This window comes from Anolis carolinensis, unplaced genomic scaffold (genome assembly GCF_035594765.1).
Source record: "Anolis carolinensis isolate JA03-04 unplaced genomic scaffold, rAnoCar3.1.pri scaffold_54, whole genome shotgun sequence".
Lineage (NCBI taxonomy): Eukaryota > Metazoa > Chordata > Lepidosauria > Squamata > Dactyloidae > Anolis > Anolis carolinensis.
This window is the reverse complement of record NW_026943863.1, coordinates 44,530-68,896: the sequence shown is the minus strand read 5'-3', so window position 1 is coordinate 68,896 and position 24,367 is coordinate 44,530. Positions and strand designations below refer to the sequence as shown.

The following is a 24,367-nucleotide window of genomic DNA, read 5'->3' as shown; positions in this document are numbered from 1 at the left end:
GTTATACAACAAATTTGACAGAAAAAGTAGCTCATTACACATTAATGCTATTTAGTAATTACTGTTCTTATGAATTTAGCACCAGAATATCATGATGTATTGAAAACATTGACTACAAAAACTAAACTAAAAGGCAAATTGCGTTGGATAATCCACAACGTTGGATAAGCGAATGTTGGATAAGTGAGACTCTACTGTATATGAAATACGGGACATAAAGCCTTGATTAAATGTACACACGATCTAACACGGGAAGCGTCCTTGTTGTTGTTGTTGCCTTTGCAAATTGACCAAGACTTAACCCTTATTATCCAGCCTGATGTCCTTGTCCTTAGCAAAGCTGCCGTCTGTTGGAAGCAAGGCAAGTGGGGTTTATTTGTCTGTGGAATAATGTCCAGGGTGGGAGAAAGAGCTCTTGTCTGTTGGGAGGCAGGTGTGGATGTTGTAATTAATCACCTTGATTAGCATTTAATGGCCCTGTGGCTTCAAGGCCTGGCTTCCTCTTGCCTGGGAGAATCTTTTTTTAGGAGGTGTTAGCTGTCCCTGATTGCCTCCTGTCTGGATTTCCCGTTTTCAGAGTGTTGTTCTTTATTTAGGCTTTTCCTTAATCCCTCCTTATTATCCAACATTTTTGCTTATCCAATGCTTTTATTTTTCAGTGATTGGGGTTTTTTGGGGGGGGGGCAAAATTTCTGTTCGCCTATACAGTAGAGTCTCGCTTATCCAACGTAAACAGGCTGGCAGAACGTTGGATAAGCGAATATGTTGGCTAATAAGGAGAGATTAAGGAAAAGCCTATTACACATCAAATTAGGTTATGGTTTTACAAATTAAGCCCCAAAACATCATGTTATACAACAAATTTGACAGAAAAAGTAGTTCAATACGCAGTAATGCTATGTTGTAATTACTGTATTTACGAATTTAGCACCAAAATATCACGATGTATTGAAAACATTGACTACAAAAATGCGTTGGATAATCCAGAATGTTGGATAAGCAAATGTTGGATAAGTGAGGCTCTACTGTACTTGAAAATTACCTTGGACCTGCTCTGGACGCCGGACTTGGCCATAGTAGTCCATGCTTTAGTCACATCCTGTATGGACTATTGCAACACTCTCTACGTGGGGCTGCCTTTGAAGATAGCTCGGAAGCTTCAAATGTTTCAGAGATTGGCAGCCAGATTACTAACTGGAGCGTCATTCTGGGAGAGATCTATCCCATGCTGCGGCAGCTCCACTGGCAGCCGGTCTGCTTCCAAGCTAAATACAAAGTGCTGGTGAAGGCACCATAAGCCAGAAAATAGTAAACCTTTGCATATATAGCTTTGCCTCTGCATATATCATATTAGCCTTTTATATAGACAATATAAACATTTTGTATGAACCAAAGTAGTATGTGTAACACAGGGCCTTCTTGTGGGCTGGTGCTTTTCTCCAGAAAGTTCCAAGGAGAGAAGCTAGCTTGGAGTAAACAAGTTAGGTCACAGATACAACCTGTGCCAAAAGAGGTGTGGAAGTGAGGAAGACCATCAGCAATTGGTCAGGTTTAGATAAGTCAAGGTATATATTCTTTGTTAACTGCAACACGCTTCACAGTGGCCATTTGCTTGTATTTATTTATTTATTTATTTACAGTATTTATATTCCGCCCTTCTCACCCCAAAAGGGACTCAGGGAGGATCGCATTGTATACATATAAGGCAAACATTCAATGCCATGGGGTTGTTGTATGTCTTTCGGGCTGTGTGGCCATGTTCCAGAAGTATTCTCTCCTGACGTTTTGCCCACATCACAACCTCTGAGGATGCCTGCCATAGATGTGGGCGAAACGTCAGGAGAGAATACTTCTGGAACATGGCCACACAGCCCGAAAGACATGCAACAACCCTGTGATCCTGGCTATGAAAGCCTTCAACAACACATTCAATGCCATATACACATAGAACAAAGACAGAGACAGACGCAGAGGCAATTTAACCTTCCCCTGAGGGGATGTTTGATTCCGGCCACAGGGGGAGCAGCTGCTTCATCAACCACTGCGACAGCACTTCCTCATTCCAACAGCGGCTGGATGATTTTTATGGAGTCATAAATTAGTTAAATTAGCCTCCCCACTTTATAAGTGGTACCTTAATTTCCTACTTGATAGATACAACTATCTTTCAAGTTGCTAGGTGAGCAACGAGCAGAGGCTATTTTTTATTTTAATTGTTGGGTGCTCACCCCGCCATGGGCTGGCCTCGAACTCAGAGTGATTTATTGCAGCTGGCTGCTCACCAGCCTGCTCCACGGCCCGGCCACTTAAGTGGCTGAAGGGGGAAAAGGAAGGGGCCTGAGGCTGTTAGGAATGATGGGAGGTGTAGTCCAAAACACCTGGAGGGAAGGCCCAACTTTGCCGATATCTGGTGTAGATGCACAACATTTGATTGGTGCACAACACAAAGGACAAAAGGGTGAAGGGTTGCACATTCCAAAAATGGGAGATGACAACTGTTCCAAAACAGGTGTCCGGCCGGAAGCCTCCAAGAGCGATGGCATCCAACTCGTAAATCGATCCCTCTGGACAGTCCGTTTTTGGGATCCCGTGACGGACAGGAGCTGCTGCCAATAGGAAAATAAGGGGAGGGGGGGGGTCCCGGTCCCTTTGGGATGTCGCTCCTATCGTCCCCTTGTCATGGCCGGGCTGGTGGCTGTCTGGGGCTTCGTCTGGACTTTGTCTGCTCTGGGTAAGGAAGGAGTCCCTCTTATTTTGGGGAAACAGAAGCAGGGAAGTCCCATTTGGGACCCTTTTCCCCTGCATGGATGTCTTTGGAAGCTTCACAGGGGATTCTATGCTATTTATTATTATTATTATTATTATTATTATTATTATTATTATTAGTAGTAGTAGTAGTATTATTATTAGTATTATTATTATGTTATCGAAGGCTTTCACAGCCAGAATCACTGGGTTGTTTTCCAGGGCTGCCAGGCTCTGTTCCAGCAGCATTCCATCCTGACGTTTCACCCACATCTACGGCAGGCATCCTCAAAGGTTGTGCGGTCTGTTGGAAGCTAGGCAAGTGGGGTTTATATAGATATCTGTGGAATAATGTCCAGGGTGGGAGAAATAACTCTTGTCTGTTGGAGGCAAGTGTGAATGTTGCAATTCATCACCTTGATTAGCATTTGGTAGCTTTGCAGATTCAAAGCCTGGCTGCTTCCTGCCTGGGGGAATACTTTGTTGAGAGGGGTTTGCTCGCCCTGATAGTTTCCTGTCTGGAGTCCCCCTGTTTTTTTTAGTGCTGCTCTTTATCAACAAAGGATGCTCCACATTGAATAGCTTTGCCTGCTTGGGAGAATCCTTTGTTGGGATCCAGCTAACACCTCCCAACCAAAAATTACAAATGTTCCCACTGATCAGCTTGAATAGCCTTGCAGCTTCAAAGCTTGGCTGCTTCCTGCCTGGGAGAATCCTTATTGGGAGGTGTTAGTTGGCTGTGATTGTTTCCTGCCTGGAATTCCTCTGGCAGGAAGCAGCCAGGATTTGAAGCTGCAAGGCTATTCAATGCTAATCAAGGCGGCCAATGGCAATATTCACGCTTCCCGCCAACAGACAAGAGTTCTTTCTTTCTCCACCCTGGACATCATTCCACAGATATATATATATATATATATAGTTTCCAACAGACCTCACAACCTCTGAGGATGCCTACCATAGATGTGGGCGAAACGTCAGGAGAGAATGCTTCAGGAACATGGCCATACAGCACGGAAAACTCACCTCAACCCAAAGAGGAGATACTATGCGATAGATCAGACATGAGCAAACTTGGGCCCTCCAGGTGTTTTGGACTGCAACTCCCACAACTCCCGGCTGTTAGGAATTGTGGGAGTTGCAGTCCAAAACACCTGGAGGGCCCAAGCTTGCCCATGCCTGGGATAGATGGAAAATGAACCACATGGAACTTTCTTCCAGCTGCCGATGCCTCCGAGGCCGAGGGCCAGCTGTTGGGGGTGCTGTTCCAGAACTACTCGGCTTCTGTTATCCCGCGGCGCAATCCTAACGACCGGGTCCCCGTCCGGATCGGGATGTCCCTCTCGCAGCTCATCAGTCTGGTGAGGCCAGGAGAAAGGGTGCGGGTGCGAAAAGGACGCGGGTGCAAAAAGTGTGCGGGTGCAGTACCAGAACCCTCCAGCAGGGGGAAGATGGCCATGCTGACAGTGCTTCCTATTTATTCCCTTTGGGTGCAGTGCTGCCTGGGAACTGCAGGGGGAGCCAAAGAGCAAATCTTTGCCCATCTCTGAGCTAAGGAGCACAGGTGCATCAGGGACGATGTTGCTGCATCAATGCAGGTGTCTATAGGTCAAACAGCCTCAAAGTAGGATGTGCTTGGTGGTCTGGGGAGACCAAGTCCCCTTGTCTGTCTCCTGAGAAATCTGTATAAAGACCAAGTAGCCACAGTCAGAACAGACCACGGAACAGGAGATTGGTTCCAGATTGGGAAAGGAGTGCGGACATCAGGGCTGCATCCTCTCACCCTTCCTATTCAACTTGTACGCAGAACACATCATGCGACATGCGGGGCTTGAGGAATCCAAGGCCGGAGTTAAAATTGTTGGAAGAAACATGAACAACCTTAGGTATGCAGATGATCCCACTCTGATGAATGCCGAAAGTGAGGAGGAGCTGAGGAGCCTTCTCACCAAGGTGGAAGAAAGAAGAAAGTGTAAAAGCTGGGTTGCAGTTAAACATCAAGAAAACCAAGATCATGGCAACCACACCTATTGATAACTGGCAAATAGAGGGAGAAAACTTGGAGGCAGTGACAGACTTTGCATTTCTAGGCGTGAAGATCACTGCAGATGCAGACTGCAGCCAGGAAATCAGGAGACGTTTCCTTCTTGGGAGCAGAGCAATGGCCAACCTTGACAAAATAGTGAAGAGCAGAGACATCACACGGGCCACGAAGGTCCGCAGAGTCAAAGCCATGGTATTCCCCATAGTGACCTATGGATGCAAGAGCTGGACCATAAGGAAGGCTGAGCGAAGGAAGGAAGAGAGGCGCTTTTAAACTCAATCCTGAGAGTGCCTTGGACCTTGGCAAGAAGACCCAACCAGTCCATCCTCCAGGAAATAATGCTCCCTGGAGGGAAGGATATTAGAGGTAAAGTTGAAGTATTTTGGCCACATCATGAGGAGACAGGAAAGCTTGGAGAAGATCACGATGCTGGGGAAAATGGAAGGAAAAAGGAAGAGGGGCCGACCAAGGGCAAGATGGATGGACGGGATCCTTGAAGGGACTGGCTTGACCTTGAAGGAACTGGGGTTGGCCACGGCCGACAGGGAGCTCTGGCCTGGACTGGTCCACGAGGTCACCAAGAGTCGTAGACGAATAAACGAGTGAGACAGCGACGAGGGCCTGGGAATGTGTCACACCCCTCTGACTTTCTTTACCACATTGACCTCCTTGGCCTCCCCCCTTGAAGGGTATTTTTCCCTTCCAGTCCTTCCTGGGTTTGGAGACAGAGAGGGTTAAAGGAAGCCCAAGCGACAGCTGCATTTCCTGGCTATTAATAGCCCATCCATCCTGGCAGGGGACCTTCCTGCATTGCTCATTCTCTCTCTCTCGAATATTGAGCCAGAGCAAGGTGGTGCAAACTTCAGCCCTCCAGCCCTTTCCATCTTTCTTGGCTCCTTGCGAAAAATCACACACCGTCCCAATAATAATAATAATAATAATAATAATAATAATAATAATAATAATAATAGAGCTGACAGCTGGCACAACAAAACACTGCATGGAAAGTTCCTTGACAAAATTGAAGGAAAAGCTGATAAGGAGAAGACCTGGCTCTGGCTCACGAATGGGACCCTGAAGAAGGAGACAGAAGGCCTGATCCTTGCAGCCCAGGAGCAAGACATCAGGACAAAGGCAATTCAGGCCAAGATCGAAAAATCAGATGATGACCCAAAATGCAGACTGTGCAAGGAAGCTGATGAAACCATGGATCATATCCTCAGCTGCTGTAAGAAAATCGCTCAGACTACAAACAGAGGCACAACTATGTGGCCCAAAGGATTCATTGGAACTTATGCCTCAAGTACCACCTCCCAGCAGTAAAGAACTGGTGGGATCACAAACCTGCAAAAGTATTGGAAAATGAGCACGCAAAGATACTGTGGGACTTCCGAATCCAGACTGACAAAGTTCTGGAACGCAACACACCAGACATCACAGTTGTGGAAAAGAACAAGGTTTGGATCATTGATGTTGCCATCCCAGGTGACAGTCGCATAGATGAAAAACAACAGGAAAAACTCAGCCGCTATCAGGACCTCAAGATTGAACTTCAAAGACTCTGGCAGAAACCAGTACAGGTGGTCCCGGTGGTGATGGGCACACTGGGTGCTGTGCCAAAAGATCTCAGCCGGCATTTGGAAACAATAGACATTGACAAAATCACCATCTGCCAACTGCAAAAGGCCACCCTACTGGGATCTGCACACATAATCAGAAAATACATCACACAGTCCTAGACACTTGGGAAGTGTTCGACTTGTGGTTTTGCTAAACGAAATCCAGCATATCTATCTTGTTTGCTGTGCCATACAACGTCGTTGTGTTGATAATAATAAGTTTATTTATATCCCGCCTCCATCTCCCCCGAAGGGGACTCGGGGCGGCTTACAGCAAAATCAAAATACAAGCAATGATAAAATGTGAAACATCAAAGGACAAAAACATAAACCAATAATAAAATATACACAATAGGTGAAAAAACACAACACAGAATTAAAACATCAAATTAAAAACAATGAAGTTGCAATAGTGGATAAGCAAGGTGAATCACGACCCCGAATGCAAATAACTGTAAGTTCCCTAAGTGGCAATTACTCTGCTGGCCAAAAGGAGAAAAAATGAACAACTTATTACCAGAAAATGCTCAACTGCCCTTTCGGCTCCGCCCTATTGGCTCCCTAGTTCATGGCGTTGGCTTGTTACTTTCTGGCAACCGAAGTGTCCAACATCTTTGGTCCTTCCTTATAAGACCCACAAAGTAGTTCAAATGGGTCTTTTTAATCTCAAATACCTCACTTCTCATACATCTTGATCAGGAAGGGGCCTGAGGCTGTTAGGAATGGTGGGAGTCGGAGTCCAGACCATCTGAAGTTTATGTCGTTTACTTCTATGGGCTTTGTTTTCCTTTTTTCAGAATGAAAAAGACGAAAAACTGACTGTCAAAGTCTACCTGAATCTGGTAAGTAGCAAAGGCAAAACATTCAGCTTCTCTTTGCAACAGCAGAATCTACCAACAGGGTGTATCTACACAGGAGAATTAATGCAGTTTGACACCACTTCCATGCCATGGAATTACAAGCGTTTGTAGTTTTGGTGAAAACTCCTGCATCCTTGAGCAGAGAAGGCTGAAGACCTTGCCAAAATACAACTCCCAGGATTCCAGTTTAATTAAAATGAATTCCTACTACTACAATGTGGATGCAGCCACAGTCAGCCCTCTGTATCCACGTATTCAGCACCCATGGTTTCCATTATCCATAGCCTGGAAATCTTCTTAAGAATTCCCAAAAGCAATTTTTGCCTTTTTATACAAATGTTAATGCCATTGACGTTGAGTGTTTGCCATATGTGTTGATAACAGCCCTGACTCCCTCCGGGGAAATAGGGCCGTCTATAAATAAATTATTATTATTATTATTATTATTATTATTATTATTATTATTATTATTATTATTAGATACACAACAAGATGAGCACACAGCAAACAAGATCACACTACTGGCTGTTGTATTGGATCACATGTCAGACACTTCCCAAGTGTCTAGGACTATGTAGTCTTATTATTGTTGTTATTGTTTTTGTTGTTATTTGATGCACAACAAGATCACACTGCTGGCTGTTGTATTGGATCACATGTTGGAACTTCTCAAGTGTGATGTATCAGCGAATAATGCATACAGATTCGAGTAGTGTGGCCTTTTGCAGCTGAAAGGTGGTAATTTTATCAGCTCCAATTGCTTTCAAGTGCTAGCCAAGGTTTTTAGGCACTGCATCCAGTGTGCCAATCACCACTGGGACCACTGGGACTGGCTTGTGCCAGAGTCTTTGCAGTTCGATCTTTAAATCCTCATATCACATCTACTTTTCCAGTTGCTTCTCGATTCTGCTTATATTATTTTTATTATTTTATTATTATTTTATTGTATGGCACAGCAAACAAGATAGATATGCTGGGTTTCGTATCACAAAATCACAAGTCGAACACTTCCCAAGTGTCTAGGACTGTGTGATGTATTTTCAGATGATGCGTGCAGATCCCAGTAGGGTGGCCTTTTGCAGTTGGTAGATCATAATTTTGTCTATCACCACCATCATCGTCGTTGTCGTCATCATGCTATACAATGAGACCTGAGCATCTACAGATCTCCGTATCCACTGCAGTACTGGAACTAAGCCCCAGTGGATACTGAGGGTCCGTTGTCATTCATATTTTTCCTCCCTTTTCTCTTTCCAACCTTTTTCTTTTCTCTCTACCAATAACAGGAATGGATCGATTATCGCTTCACCTGGGATCCCAAGGATTTCCAAGGGATCACCTCCGTGCCCATTTTTTCCAGCGACGTCTGGCTTCCGGATATAGTCCTGATGAACAAGTGAGTCTCCCTTAAGGACTCTGCCGGTTTGTTCCTAGTTCGAAAGTGTTATTTCCTATTTAATTGTGCAGCCCTTACTTTGAAAGTAGTTCTATTACAAAAACTTCATTTATGTGGCTGCCACAAAATTGGGCTGTTGTGAGTTTTCCGGGCTATCTGGCCATGTTCCAGAAGCATTCTCTCCTGACGTTTTGCCTACGTCTATTATTTTATTTATTTATTAGCAACATTTATATGTAATATATATACATACAATATATTATATTATTAGTATAGCACTATATAAGCATTATATATTATTATATTGTACTATACGACTATATTGCAATATTGTTAGTAATATTACATGTAATATGAATATACAATTATAATAGTGTATTATTTTTTAAAATACTTTTTATTAAGATTTCTTTTATAATACAGTAATAATATAATAGTAATAAAGAAGAAAAAGGAAAAGCAAAAAGGAAAAAAGAAAAGAGAAAAAGAAAGATTAATATATAGATATGAAAAAAGGGACATAAATAGAACAGATTTAAGACTGCAAGTTAGAGTATCTATTTTGCTATGTGTATTATCTACACTAAATTGTGTATATTCTGGAAAAAATTAATTAATTTTTTTGTTATTATTGTTATAGTTACTTAATTGCAGTATATAGAAAGTAGTGTATTATTATTATTATTACATTGTATCATGTCATAATATTATTATCAATATTACAGTAGAGTCTCGCTTATCCAACGTAAACGGGCCGGCAGAACGTTGGATAAGCGAATATGTTGGATAATAAGGAGAGATTAAGGAAAAACCTATTAAACATCAAATTAGGTTATGATTTTACAAATTAAGCACCAAAACATCATGTTTAGCAACAAATTTGACATAAAAAGTAGTTCAATACGCAGTAATGCTATGTAGGAATTCCTGTATTTATGAATTTAGCATCAAAATATCATGATATATTGAAAACATTGACTACAAAAATGCATTGGATAATCCAGAACGTTGGATAAGCGAGTGTTGGATAAGTGAGACTCTACTGTATATGTATATACAATATATTATAATATTAGTATAGTATAATATGAGTATTATATATTATTATATTGTTAAATTACATCCATGGCAGGCATCCTCAGATGTAAGTGAAATGTCAAGAGAGACTGGCATTTATAACCCAAGACCAAAAACTGTGTTACATTGTGTATTGGATTATATAATTGTGACTCTCGTTCCTATAAGGCTGCAGAGACAAAAGGGCAACCTGAAGGTCATCTAGTCCACCCCGATGAATGCCTGGGATTCTTACAATCTAATTCAATGGTTCCCAACCTTTGGGCCTCCAGGTGTTTGGACTTCAACTCCCAGAAATCCCAGACATCTTACCAGTGTAAGACAATTACCTCAATGGGTTCTGACTCAGGTGGCAATCAGGCAGAAAATCCAGTCTTGTGAGAGAGTACAAAATAATAATAATATTAATAAAAGCTGATAAGGAGAAGACCTGGCTCTGGCTCACGAATGGGACCCTGAAGAAGGAGACAGAAGGCCTGATCCTTGCAGCCCAGGAGCAAGACATCAGGACAAAGGCAATTCAGGCCAAGATCGAAAAATCAGCTGATGACCCAAAATGCAGACTGTGCAAGGAAACCAACGAAACCATGGATCATCTCCTCAGCTGCTGTAAGAAAATTGCACAGACAGACTACAAACAGAGGCACAACTGTGTGGCCCAAATGATCCATTGGAACTTATGCCTCAAGTCCCACCTCCCAGCAGCAAAGAACTGGTGGGATCACAAACCTGCAAAAATATTGGAAAATGAGCACGCAAAGATACTGTGGGACTTCCGAATCCAGACTGACAAAGTTCTGGAACACAACACACCAGACATCACAGTTGTGGAAAAGAAAAAGGTTTGGATCATTGATGTTGCCATCCCAGGTGACAGTCGCATTGACGAAAAACAACAGGAAAAACTCAGCCGCTACCAGGACCTCAAGATTGAACTCCAAAGACTCTGGCAGAAACCAGTGCAGGTGGTCCCGGTGGTGATGGGCACACTGGGTGCCGTGCCAAAAGATCTCAGCCGGCATTTGGAAACAATAGACATTGACAAAATTACGATCTGCCAACTGCAAAAGGCCACCCTGCTGGGATCTGCACGCATCATCCGAAAATACATCACACAGTCCTAGACACTTGGGAAGTGTTCGACTTGTGGTTTTGTGAAACGAAATCCAGCATGTCTATCTTGTTTGCTGGGTCATACAACGTTGTTGTGTCAATAATAATAATAATAATAACAACAACAACTTTATTCTTATACCCCGCCTCATCTCCCCAAAGGGACTCAGGGCGGCTTACATGGGGCCTTGCCCAGACACAACAATATAAAAGCAAAAGCAAAACAATAAAACAAATTACTCAACAATAAAACATCAAATTGTTTTTGTTATTGTTATCATGGCTATGACAAGGCAAACAGCCATACACACACAAAGGTCTGTACATGCAAATGGCTGCTGCAAAACGTGTTGCAGTTAACAAAGAATATATATCTTGACTTAACTAAACTTGACCAATTGCTGATGGTCTTCCTCACCTCCACACCTATTTTGGCACAAGTGGTATCTGTGACCTAACTTGTTTACTCCAAGCTAGCTTCTCTCCTTGGAACTTTCTGGAGAAAAGCACCAGCCCACAAGAAGCTCTGTGTTACATGTACTACTTTGGTTAATACAAAGAGTTTACATTGTCTATATAAAAGGCTAACATGATATATGCAGAGGCAAAGCTATATATTGTTAAAGTAGGAATGATTGTATATAGAATTGTTTAAATGTAATTGAGTCATGGTGGTGCAATGTGTGCTGGAGATTGCATCATGCACTGTATACTGTTTACTATGCCAGTGTGTAAAGGGTTAAGTGCCTGCAAACTTGGATTGCATCAGACAGCAGAGTCTGGGATAAATTGCCCTCTGCTTCCTATCTTTTTTCTCTTCTCTGGATTTTTTCCTGTGTGTGCCTGCGTGAGAGCTGTGTATTGTCTTGTGGAATTCCGTTCATGAGTAAACTTTTGATAGAGAGCTGAAGACTCCAGCATCATCATTTATCTAGTGTTTTCTCGTCAGCGACTTCTGCTGCATGTGTGCCTAGCAAAATCGCTCCCAGAATCCCCAGGTTGGCTCCATGGCACCTTTCCACCCTCTTTCTTCTTCTTTCCAGTTACGACGGTGTCTTTGAAATCGCTCTCCCAGTCAACGTCCTGGTGAGCCATGATGGAAGGGTGCAATGGCAGCCCCCGGCTCTCTATCAGACCAGCTGCAGCATCCAGGTGAGGACCGGACACGGCCATGAATTCGAATGGTGATTGTTCTGCCCCCACGCTAGCTATTTATTTGGAAGGTGTCTGTGATGCAGGGAACGGATCGAATGCTACAGAGTAATAAACAACAATTTATTATGTTGTCGAAGGCTTTCATGGCCGGGATCACAGGGTTGTTGTATGTTTTCCGGGCTGTATGGCCATGTTCCAGAAGTATTCTCTCCTGACGTTTCACCCACATCTATGGCAGGCATCCTCAGAGGTTGTGAGGTATGAAGAAACTAAGCAAGGAAGGTTCATATATATCTGTGGAAAGTCCAGGGTGAGAGAACTCTTTGTCAGTTGGAGGCCAGTGTGAATGTTGTGGTTAATCACCTCAATTAGCAATGAATAGTTTCATCTCCTGGCTAGGAGCCTCCGGTGGCCTAGGGGATAAAAGCCTTGTGACTTGATGGTTGGGTTGCTGACCTGAAGGCTGCCAGGTTCGAATCCCACCCGGGGAGAGCACGGATGAGCTCCCTCTATCAGCTCCAGCTCCATGCGGGGACATGAGAGAAGCCTCCCACAAGGATGATAAAAACATCAAAACATCCGGGCAATGTCCCCTGGGCAACGTCCTTGCAGACGGCCAATTCTCTCACTCCAGAAGCAACTCCGGTTGCTCCTGACATGAAAAAAAAAATCTCCTGGCTTCCTGCCTGGGGGCATCTTTTGTTTAGAGTCGTTAGCTGCCCTTGGTTCCCATGTCTTTATTTACTGTTCTGATTTTGGAGTTTTTTAAAATATTGAAAGCCAGATTTTGTTCATTTTCATGGTTTCCTCCTTTCTGTTGAAGTTGTCCACATGCTTGTGAATTTCAATGGCTTCTCTGTGTAGTCTGACATGATCGTTGTTGGAGTGGTCCAGCATTTCTGTGTTCTCAAATAATATACTGTGTCCAGAACATGTAAAGAACATGAAAGGCACTGCAGACTAACTCAACCAGAGAAATCCATCATAGCAGAGCACTTGATGAACCAACCTGGACACAGAGCTGAAGAAAAGGCCACCAAGTTGTTCATTGCGATCCAGCTGGAAAGGATGTCAAAGCCGCGATAATTCGTCAAGCAGACAATTAAACAACTCGGTGGCCTTTTCTTCAGCTCTGGTGAGATTTATTTGGGAAATAGAAGGGAAATTCTTATCTTAGAGGCTCTCTTTTCTCGCCAGAGTATCGGACCCTTTTTTGGCTATCTAGACTAACCCCACAAACTATACGTAAAATGCTAATCTCCTCCAACTAACGAGGGCTTAACAGGAGTAAACAGTGAGAAATCTTGTGGAGGCACGACGGTGATTATTATTATTATTATCATCATCATCATCATTACAGTAAGACACCCTTCTCGTGTACACAAGGCATATGTTCCCTGCTGGGTCACAGATATGATTGAATGCCATTCAGTTAACTTATGTTCAGTCCAAACATACTATAGGGCATTTGGGCCAGACTATAGTATGTTGTTGTTGTTGTTGTTGTTGTTGTGTGCTTTCAAGTCGTTTCAGACTCGGGCTGACCCCAAGGCAACCTTCTCAAAGACTTTTCTTGTTCCAAGGGGATTTACCTTTGCCTTCTTCAGAGGCTAAGAAAGTGTGACATCTCCCAACGCCATCCAGTGGGGTTCTACGGCCCGGCAATAGAGATTTGAATCTGGGTCTTCAGATTCCCCAGTCCAAGTCTCCACCCACAGCAGCAACTCCATGTCCCCAATTCCTCCAGAACCATTGCTTTGGCATAGTCAGAGTCTTGGAGTTGAAATCAAGCTCACAACACCACCACATTGAAAACGAATGATTCATTCCATCTTTCCACAGTCTTTAAAAGACAGTTCTAAAGTTTCCCATTCAAACACCCATCTGCCCCCTAGTGGTCAAATACTGTGCCTACAGTCTGTTCATTGCAATTTCTATTTTCCTCACAAAACAGATGTCCTATCTACACTACCTTCCCTGTACCACCACCTCCCTTCTTTATGGCAGAGAACCGAAGCAGCCAGTTCCAGGCTGATACGGTGATCCTGATAGTCAGGGATTCTGGGCATTGCAGTCTCTTGAAGGGCGTTTCATGTTTGTTCTCTTTCTTTTGGACAGGTGACCTACTTCCCCTTCGACTGGCAAAACTGCACCCTGGTCTTCCGCTCTTTCAGCTACGACTCCTCCGAGCTCTCCCTCCTGCACCCGCTCAACAAGGACGGGAAGGAGCTGAAGGAGATCATCCTCCACGAAAACACCTTCATCGGTGAGAGGGGCGGTGTTGCACCTCAGCACCGGTTCAACTTGCTCTTAACACACACTCCAGCACAGCAGGCTAGGTTTAAACAGTTTATTGATAAAAGATACCAAAATCTGTATAAAAAGAAAGCAGAACATCCAAATGCAATGGCAGTCCATAAAAGCAATCCAATCCAATAGTAAAAGCAATATGCAGAATATAAATCCAAGTCTCTGATATAGGAAATTAGTCCTGAAAGCAAAGCGCCATGAGCTTCAGATTAAAGTCCAAAACACAGTTTCCAGGCATGAACATAAACAAGAATCCTTTTCAGGGTTGTTGTATGTCTTTCGGGCTGTGTGGCCATGTTCCAGAAGTATTCTCTCCTGACGTTTCGCCCACATCTATGGCAGACATCATCAGAGGTTGTGAGGCATGGATAAACTAGGCAAGGAAGAGGAGCCCCAAGGACGGCTAATGACTCTGAACAAAGGATGCCCCCCAGGCAAGAGACAAACCTTTCCAATGCTAATTAGGGTGATTAACTGAAACATGAACGCTGGCTTCCAACTGACAAAGGACTCTTGCCACACCCTGGACTCTCCACAGATATATATTACCTTCCTTGCCTAGTTTTATCCATGCCTCACAACCTCTGAGGATGCCTGCCATAGATGTGGGTGAAACGTTAGGAGAGAATACTTCTGGAACATGGCCACACAGCCCAAAAGACATACAACAACCCTGTGATCCCAGCCATGAAAGCCTTCAACAACACAAGAATCCTTTTCCATGAGCTAAGACACGGCAGGAGATGTGCTTCCAAGAACCAATGTTGCTACATCTGAAATCTCTCTCTGTTTCTCCTGTATTTATCCATGTTTAGAAGCCAGAAAGGCATTTCTCTGCCCTTGAATTCCCATGCATTTGCCAGCTATTCAAAGGGAGCATCTGGGGCGAATCTTTAATCTTAACCTTGTATCTCTATCTAAGGACGACTCCTCTGAGTCACTGCCTGAAACACCTGGAACTTGTTGATGTTCAAACTCCTGGGAAAGGTCACCCTTATCATTAGTTTCTGTTTCCTCACTACCCTGCAGCCTCACTGACAACTCAACATTTCCAGCATCAGAGCCTTCGATATTCCTCTCTTCAGCATTGCTTTGGTCAGCCTGCAAAACCCCAAATCCCCCTTCATCATCAGACTGAACCACAACAGGCGGCCCAGGGGACCATAGGGGTTACAGCAGGCATAGGCCAACTTGGGCCCTCCTACCGTGTTTCCCCTAAAATAAGACCTCCCCAAAAAATAAGACCTAGTAGGGGTTTGGGGGGATTGCCAAATATAAGGCCTCCCCTGAAAGTAAGACCTAGCAACTAAGGCTGCAGCAGAGTTCCATTGGGAAACATGGCTGCAGGGCAGAAGCAGCACTCATTCATACACACTGGAGGGAGGGAGGGAGAGAAAGTGCTTGCTGTCCTTGCCTTGCCTGCCCCCCAGCCTCCGTGGCTGCTGCTGCGCTGCCGTTTCTTCCTTCCGAGACAAGGCTCCGTCCTGGCCATGCTCCCTTCACCCCCAAGGCTTCTGATTGGCTCCTGGAGCCAGGGCAAGGGAGGGTGGGAGGGAAGGAAGAGGACTTGAACACCCTTTCCACTCGTCCTGCTCTTTCTGTTTCTTAAAGGTACAGGACGCATAGGGATTCTCCTCTCATCCTTATTCCTATCCTATGCCATGAAACTTATTATTTTATACTATTATTATTACCATATTATTATCATCATATTCTGTTACTATTATTATATCCTATTATTATATTATCCTATTAATATATTTTATATCATTCTATTATATTTTTCTATTATTATTATATCATTCTATTATTATTCTATTATTATTCTATTATATTTTCATATTATTATATTATTATTCTGTTATTATTATATTCCATTTTATATTATCCTATTAATATATTTTATATCATTCTATTCCATTCTATTATTCTATTATATTATCCTATTATTATATTATTATGCTATTCTGTTATTATATCCCATTATTATATTATCCTATTAATACCATATTATTATCATATTCTGTTATTATTATATCCTATTATTATATTATCTCATTAATATATTGTATATCATTATATTATTATTATATTATCATATTATTATTATAGTATATTATATTATTCATCATTCATGACTACATTGAAACTAGAATAGAGAGAAATGAGCGTGGAAACCTTGTGAAACCTAAACTGCAAGAGGTACCATAGATTGTTGTACATGTAAATAATGGTACAGTAGAGTCTCACTTATCCAACACTCATTTATCCAACGTTCTGGATTATCCAACGCATTTTTGTAGTCAATGTTTTCAATATATCATGATATTTTGGTGCAAAATTCATAAATACAGTAATTACTACGTAGCATTACTGTGTATTGAGCTACTTTTTCTGCCAGACTTGTTGTATAACATGATGTTTTGGTGCTTAATTTGTAAAATCATAACCTAATTTGATGTTTAATAGGCTTCTCCTTAATCTCTCCTTATTATCCAACATATTCGCTTATCCAAAGTTCTGCCGGCCCGTTTATGTTGGATAAGTGAGACTCTACTGTAGTAACAAGAAAATCTTGATCGGATTCATAGTTTGTCTGGTTCTGCTGGTTTGTGATGACAACTACTTTACAGTATATAAAAATTTTCATTTTGTTGTTCAACAATAAATGTGAGCTCTTCTTCATGGAAAAATAAGACATCCCCTGAAAATAAGACCTAGCGCATCTTTGGGAGCAAAAATTAATATAAGACACTGTCTTATTTTCGGGGAAACAGGGTAGAGGGCCCAATTTGGCCCACGCCTGGGTTACAGAGTTGGAGGAGACCCTAGAGGGCATCCAGCCTGACCCAACCTTCTTCCTCCTCCGCAGACAACGGTCAGTGGGAGATCCGGCACCGCCCCTCCCGCAAGAACACCCTCCCCGGGGACCCCATTTACGAGGACATCACCTTCTACCTCATCATCCGCCGGAAGCCCCTCTTCTACCTCATCAACGTCATCATCCCCTGCATCCTGATCACCATCCTGGCCATCTTCGTCTTCTACCTCCCTCCCGAAGCCGGTGGGTGGTCCCGAAACCCCAAAGTCTTGCGAGTGTTTTGGTTTCATTATTATTCCCCCCACAAAATCTCAATTTCAAACATAATAATAATAATAATAATAATAATAATAATAATAATAATAATAATAATAATAATAATAATATCCTAAACACTTGAGAAGTGTTCGACTTGTGGTTCCCGAAATTTTTGTCTATTTTCATTTTGTCATAACATAGATAGCCATGCCATCCCCAATACAAATTAAACCCTTCTATAGTTAAATATTTTTTTTCCAGTTTGACCCAATGTATTACCCAATCTAATGCGCAAGCCTCATGGTAGGTTTGTAAATCTGGTAGGCCAAAGCCTCCTTTTGTTTGGGGGATAATCATTATATTAAATTTAAGTAGCTGTGCCCAGCCACGCGTTGCTGTGGCGTTGTCTGGTGGTGTCGGTGAGAACTTGTTGAGGCTGGATGGCCATCTGTCAGGAGTACTTGGATTGTGTCCTCCTGCATGGTAGAAGGAAGTTGATCTAGATGATCCTTAAGGGTCACTCCAAACCTTAGGATTGTATGATGATGTTATTATTATTATTATTATTAGTAGTAGTAGTAGTAGTAGTAGTAGTATTACTATTATTGAGAGGCTGGCTGGCCGTCTGTTGGGAGTGTTTGGATTGTATCGTCCAATGGCAGAGTTGGGTTGGACTGGATGTCCTTTAGGGGTGTCTCCTAACTGATGGTATGATTCGATGTGTATTATTATTGTGCAGATATTGGATGGCCATCTGTCAGGAGTGGTTGGATTGTGTCCTGCTGCATGATATAAGGAAGTTGAACTGGATGATCCTTAGGGGTATCTGCTAACCTTAGGATTGTATTATTATTATTATTATTATTATTATTATTATTATTATTATTATTATTATTATTATTATTGAGAGGCTTGGTGGGCTGAGTGGGTTGCTAAGAGACCAAGTGGGCGGAGCTTAGCCTTCTAACTGGCAGCAATTGGATAAAAACGATTATTCCTCTCCCTCTAATTAGGACTTTATTTTTCTTTTCTTTTTGTTGTATGAACGTAGAGGCATGGATGAGGGGTTGTGCTGCCAAGTTTAGTGTTTCTGGGACGTGTAGTTTTGTTGTTTTGTCCTAGGCCGAAATTTCATTACCCTTTTATATATATAGATTCGAGGTCTTTTATTTTTCCATATAAATTTTGTTAATTCTGTATTCCACTGTTTAAATAATTTAGTACCTCTTATAAAAGGGATATTTCGAAATAGGTATAATAATTTCGGTAGGACGTTCATTTTGATGACTGCAATCCTGCCCATAAGAGATATATTTAAGTTTGTCCAATTATCTAAATCTTTTTTAATCTCTTTCCATTTTTCTCCGTAATTCAGATCTAATAGTTGATTATTTTCCCCAAAATATTTTTTTAAAATTGTTATTTTGAATCCCGATATCTCCTTTAATTCCATCTGGCTTTTTATTGACATGTTTTTCGTTAAGATTACTGTTTTGCTTTTATTTATTTTAAAACCTGCCAATTTTATGAATTCTTCTATTTTTATTTATCCAATCTTTTATTTTAATTTTGGGGTTTTCAATTATACAAATTACATCATCGGCGAATGCCCTGATCTTTATTTCTTGTTTGTGATTTTGTGATACGAAATCCAGCATATAACTTTATTTTTGTCTCCCGCCTCCATCTCCTCAAAGGGACTTGGGGCGGCTAACGGGGGGTCAAGCCCAAACAATTACAATAAAACAACATTAAATACGTGGGAATCCGTTCCCAGTGTCATGGGCTGGATCTCCCTTGCCATGTCTGCATCTCTTTGGGAGGAGACTGGGCTTCTTCTCTGCAGGAAAGTCTTCTTCAGGCCAAAAGGCTGGACCCTCTGATCTTGACCAGTCTTGGTGTCCTGCAGGTGAGAAGATCACCCTGTCCATCTTCGCCCTCCTGACGCTGACCGTCTTCCTACTGCTTCTGGCCGACAAGGTGCCCGAGACCTCCCTGGCCGTGCCCATCATCATCAAGTACCTGATGTTCACCATGACCCTGGTCACCTTCTCCGTCATCCTCAGCGTCGTGGACCTCAACCTCCACCACCGCTCCCCCAGCACCCACCAGATGCCCGCCTGGGTCCGGCAGGTAGAGTGGCCCACACGGGTGGGAGGTAGAGTGGCCTACACCGGTGGTGGTCCCTGGAAGGCCACAGAGCACCAAACATTGAGCCCACCTCCAGACTGCTTGAGGATGGATGGACCCACGGGTCTCCCACCCATCTCCTCCTTCTCCCTCAGATCTTCATCCACAAGCTCCCTCCGTATTTGGGGTTGCGGCGCCCCAAACCAGAGCCCGTTCTGAAGCCCCCTCCTCTGCCCCCAAGGCCAGAGTTTGCCGTGAAAGCCAACCGCAGAACGGATGAGTATTTCATCCGCACCCCTGCCTACGAGTTCCCCAAACCCAACAGGTGAGCTCTTGGTTTTCTATGGGGTGGCATCAGAAACCATAGGCAGGCAAGCAGACAGACAGATAGAATATGTGTGGGGTGTTTGGGTGTATAATATATATCTGTGTATATGTATATGTGTGGTGTGTGTGTATGTATTATATATGTGTGGTGTATATGTATATATATTATCTATATGTGTGGTGTGTGCGTACAGATATACCAGCATTACGTATATGTGGTGTGTGTGTGTATATATATATATTATGTATATGTGTGGTGTGTGTGTATATATAATGTAGAGTATGTGTACAGTATGTATATATATTATGTATATGTATATGTGTAGTGTATGTGTTTATATATACATTATATATGTGTGTGGTGTGTGTATATATTATGTATATGTGTGGTGTGTGTGTGTATATAATGTAGAGTATGTGTAGAGTATGTATATATATTATATGTATATGTGTAGTGTATATATATACATTATATATGTGTGTGGTGTGTGTATGTATTATGTATACGTTTGGGGTGTGTGTGTGTGTGTGTGTGTGTATACACAGTATTATGTATATGTGTGGTGTGTGTCTACAGATATACCAGCATTACGTATATGTGGGGTGTGTGTGTGTATATTATGTATATGCATGGTGTATGTGTATATAAAATATGTGTAGAGTATGTGTTTATATATATATATTATGTATATGTGTGGTGTGTGTATATATTTTACGTAAATGTGTGTGTTTATATATGTGTTGTATGTGTGTGTGGATATATAACGTATACGTGTGGTGTGTGTATATATATTATGTATATGTCTGGTGTATGTATATATAGTGTATATATGTCTGGTATGCATGTATGTATATATATTATGTATATGTTTGGTGTGTGCATATATAATGCATGTGTTGTGTGTGTGCATATATATATAATGTATAAATGTCTGTGTGTATTTATAATGTATAAATGTGGTGTGTGTACTTATAATGTATATGTGTGGTGTGTGTATATATATATATATAATATGTGTGTCTTTGTGTATATATATATCATATATGTATTTGTGTATGGATATGGATATGGATGGAAAAAGGAAGGTTAAGGTAGGAATATGGACTCGGAATCCAGGACTGAGAAGTAGATATACATTCACACTGTAGAAACGATGCAGTTTGACTCCACTTGAACTGCCATGGCTCAATGCTCTGGAACCCTGGGAGTTGTAGTTTAGCCAAAGTTCTCTGCCAAAGTGCAAACTACAACTCCCTGGATTGTATAGCATTCAGCCATGGCAACCAAACTTGTACTAGAATGCATTAATTCTGCAATGTAGACACATCCATGAGTTGGGACAAAATGTGGTTCTTGTTCCTTTGGACTCTGTCTTCTCGGTCTCCTCCTCCAAAGGTTCCAGCTGGAGGCCTTCTCCACGGACATGAAAAAATTCATTGATGGTCCCAGCAGCCACAGCGTCACCCTCCCTCCGGACCTGAAGTCGGCCATGAGTGCGGTTCTGTACATTGCAGAGCAGCTCCAGGAGGAGGAGGATTACGATGCGGTGAGTTGAGTGCAGGCATGGGCCAACTTGGGCCCTCCCTCCAGGTGTTTTGGACTGCAACTCCCACCATTCCTAACAGCCTCAGGCCCCTTCCTTTTGCCCCTCAGCCGCTTAAGGTGGTCCCGGCGGTGATGGGCACACTGGGTGCCGTGCCAAAAGATCTCAGCCGGCATTTGGAAACAATAGACATTGACAAAATCACGATCTGCCCACTGCAAAAGGCCACCCGACTGGGATCTGCACGCATCATCCGAAAATACATCACACAGTCCTAGACACTCGGGAAGTGTTTGACTTGTGATTGTCTGGATTCGGAAGTCCCACAGTATCTTTGCGTGCTCATTTTCCAATACTTTTGCAGGTTTGTGATCCCACCAGTTCTTTATTATTATTATTATTATTATTATTATTATTATTATTATTGCCATCACAAATCCCAGTGCTGGAGTCTGTAAGTCTACTTCTTACTCTGAAAGGAGTGGAGTTGAAGTCCAAAACACCATGGTTTACACCAGGAAATATAGTCCGATAATGGGACACACTTTACAAATGTCTATGGGAGTTGCAGTCCAAAACTGCTTAAGCGGCTGAGGGGCAAAAGGAAGGGGCCTGAGGCTGTTAGGAATGGTGGGAGTTGCAGTCCAAAACACCTGGAGGGAGGGCCCAAGTTGGCCCATGCCTGGCCTACAGTGTAGATGGAAATCCAATGCATGACCTTGGGTGAGGCACACTGTCTCAGCCTCTTTCTCCCCATGTCCAGCTGAGGGAGGACTGGGAATACGTGGCCTTCGTGGTGGACCGCCTCTTCTTCTGGACCTTCATCATCTTCACCTCCATCGGGACCCTCAGCATCTTCATGGACGCCCTCCTCCACCTGCCTCCGGACCAGCCCTTCCCTTGAAATGCTAGGCAGCCGTCCTTGGAAAACTGGACATCATCCAACCAGATTATGGAATGAAGGCCCTTCAACCCCACTTGGACTGCCGTGGCTCCATGCCATGGAATCACTGCAAGATCTGCTTTGTCTTTGCACCTACACCGTGGAATTAAAGTTGTTTTGACACCCGTTAATGGGCAATGATTTAATGCTATGGAATCCTGGGAGTTGTAGTTTGGTGGAACCACTATGAGTCTCCTTCAGGAGAGATCAAGCATGGTATAAATAAATATAAATATAAAATAATAATAATAATAATAATAATAATAATAATAATAATAATAATAATAATAATATAGAGCCCCAGCCTTTTGCAAGGAAGGCTCCAGACCTTGGGAAAACTACAAACCTCAGGGTTCTATAGCATGGAAAAGTTTGCAAAAGTTTGCAAAACTTACCTGATCATCATAATCATAATCATCACCATTATTATTATTATTATTATTATTATTATTATTATTATTATTATTATTATTATTATTATTAAAAGTAACTTTGGAATTTCCGTTATGTTAATAATGTCCCAGTTTGGTGATTCTGGGCATTGTAGTTTTACGGAGCCACTTTGAGTCTCCTTTGGGAGAGATCAAGCATGGTATAAATAAATATAAATATAAAATAATAATAATAATAATAATAATAATATAGAGCCCCAGCCTTTTGCAAGGAAGGCTCCAGACCTTGGGAAAACTACAAACCTCAGGGTTCTATAGCATGGAAAAGTTTGCAAAAGTTTGCAAAACTTACCTGATCATCATAATCATAATCATCACCATTATTATTATTATTATTATTATTATTATTATTATTATTATTATTATTATTAAAAGTAACTTTGGAATTTCCGTTATGTTAATAATGTCCCAGTTTGGTGATTCTGGGCATTGTAGTTTTACGGAGCCACTTTGAGTCTCCTTTGGGAGAGATCAAGCGGGGTATAAATATAATAATAATAATAATAATAATAATAATAATAATAATAATAATAATAATAACAACAACAATAATATAGAGCCCCAGCCTTTTGCAAGGAAGGCTCCAGACCTTGGGAAAACTACAAACCTCAGGGTTCCATAACATGGAAAAGTTTGCAAAAATTGCCTGATTATTATTATTATTATTATTATTATTATTAAAATATCTTTGGGATTTCCGTTATGTTAATAACTTCCCAATTTGGGGATTCTGGCCATTGTAGTTTGGTGGAGCCGCTTTGAGTCTCCTTCGGGAGAGATCAAGCAGGGTATAAATATAACAACAACAACAACAACAACAACAACAACAACAACAATATAGAGCCCCAGCCTTCTTTTGCAAGGAAGGCTCCAGACCTTGGGAAAACTATAAACCCCAGGCCTCCATAGCATGGAAAAGTTTGCAAAAGTTACCTAATCATTATTATTGTTATTATTGTCATTATTAAAAAAACATGTTATGTCAGCATGGAAAAGTTTGCAAAAATTTGCAAAAGTTACTTGATTATCATTATTATTATAAACGTCATCATCATCAAGCCCCAGCCTTCTTTTGCAGGGAAGGCTCCAGACCTTGGGAAAACTATAAACCCCAGGGTTCCATAGCATGGAAAAGTTTGCAAAGGTTTGCAAAAGTTACCTTATTATTATTATTATTATTATTATTATTATTATTATTATTATTATTATTATTATTAAAAATACCTTTGAGATTTCCGTTATGTTAATAACTTCCCAATTTGGGGATTCTGGGCATTGGAGTCCAGAATTGTAGATAGTAAGCGCAAGGGGTGATTTAAGTACAGTTTAAACCAATGGGTTCCAAAGTCAACAAGAACCGAGTTCAAGTTAAACATTACTCAGATGGGGAATATCAATGGCATTCTAGTTACAGAATAAACTGCAAGTCAAGTGTTTTCTTCATTGCAGAATGAATGTACTTCGACCCCACTTTTAATTACGACTATGTGGCTCAATGCTATAGAATGCTGGGAGTTGTAGTTTGGCGAGGCTTGTAGCTCTCTTGGGCAGAGAATGCTGTATATTCCACCATGTA

The 24,367-nt window shown here is 41.9% G+C and overlaps 1 protein-coding gene across 2 annotated transcripts; it reads left to right on the top strand.

Annotated features, from left to right (window-relative positions):
* The first annotated feature begins 2,598 nt into the window (after positions 1 to 2,598).
* Positions 2,599 to 24,303, top strand: chrnb1 (cholinergic receptor nicotinic beta 1 subunit). Of its 2 annotated transcripts, XM_062966961.1 has the most exons (11): positions 2,604 to 2,731; positions 3,964 to 4,103; positions 7,203 to 7,247; positions 8,552 to 8,661; positions 11,895 to 12,003; positions 14,125 to 14,272; positions 17,189 to 17,380; positions 19,305 to 19,528; positions 19,681 to 19,850; positions 21,249 to 21,399; positions 22,160 to 24,303. In XM_062966961.1, exons 1-11 carry the CDS (start codon positions 2,680 to 2,682, stop codon positions 22,298 to 22,300), a joined length of 1,482 nt encoding a protein of 493 aa, XP_062823031.1. In that variant the 5' UTR covers positions 2,604 to 2,679; the 3' UTR covers positions 22,301 to 24,303. The 2 variants fall into 2 exon arrangements, with proteins under 2 accessions (XP_062823032.1, XP_062823031.1); XM_062966962.1 differs by lacking the exon at positions 7,203 to 7,247 and having other exon boundaries at positions 2,599 to 2,731.
* Positions 24,304 to 24,367: the final 64 nt, after the last annotated feature.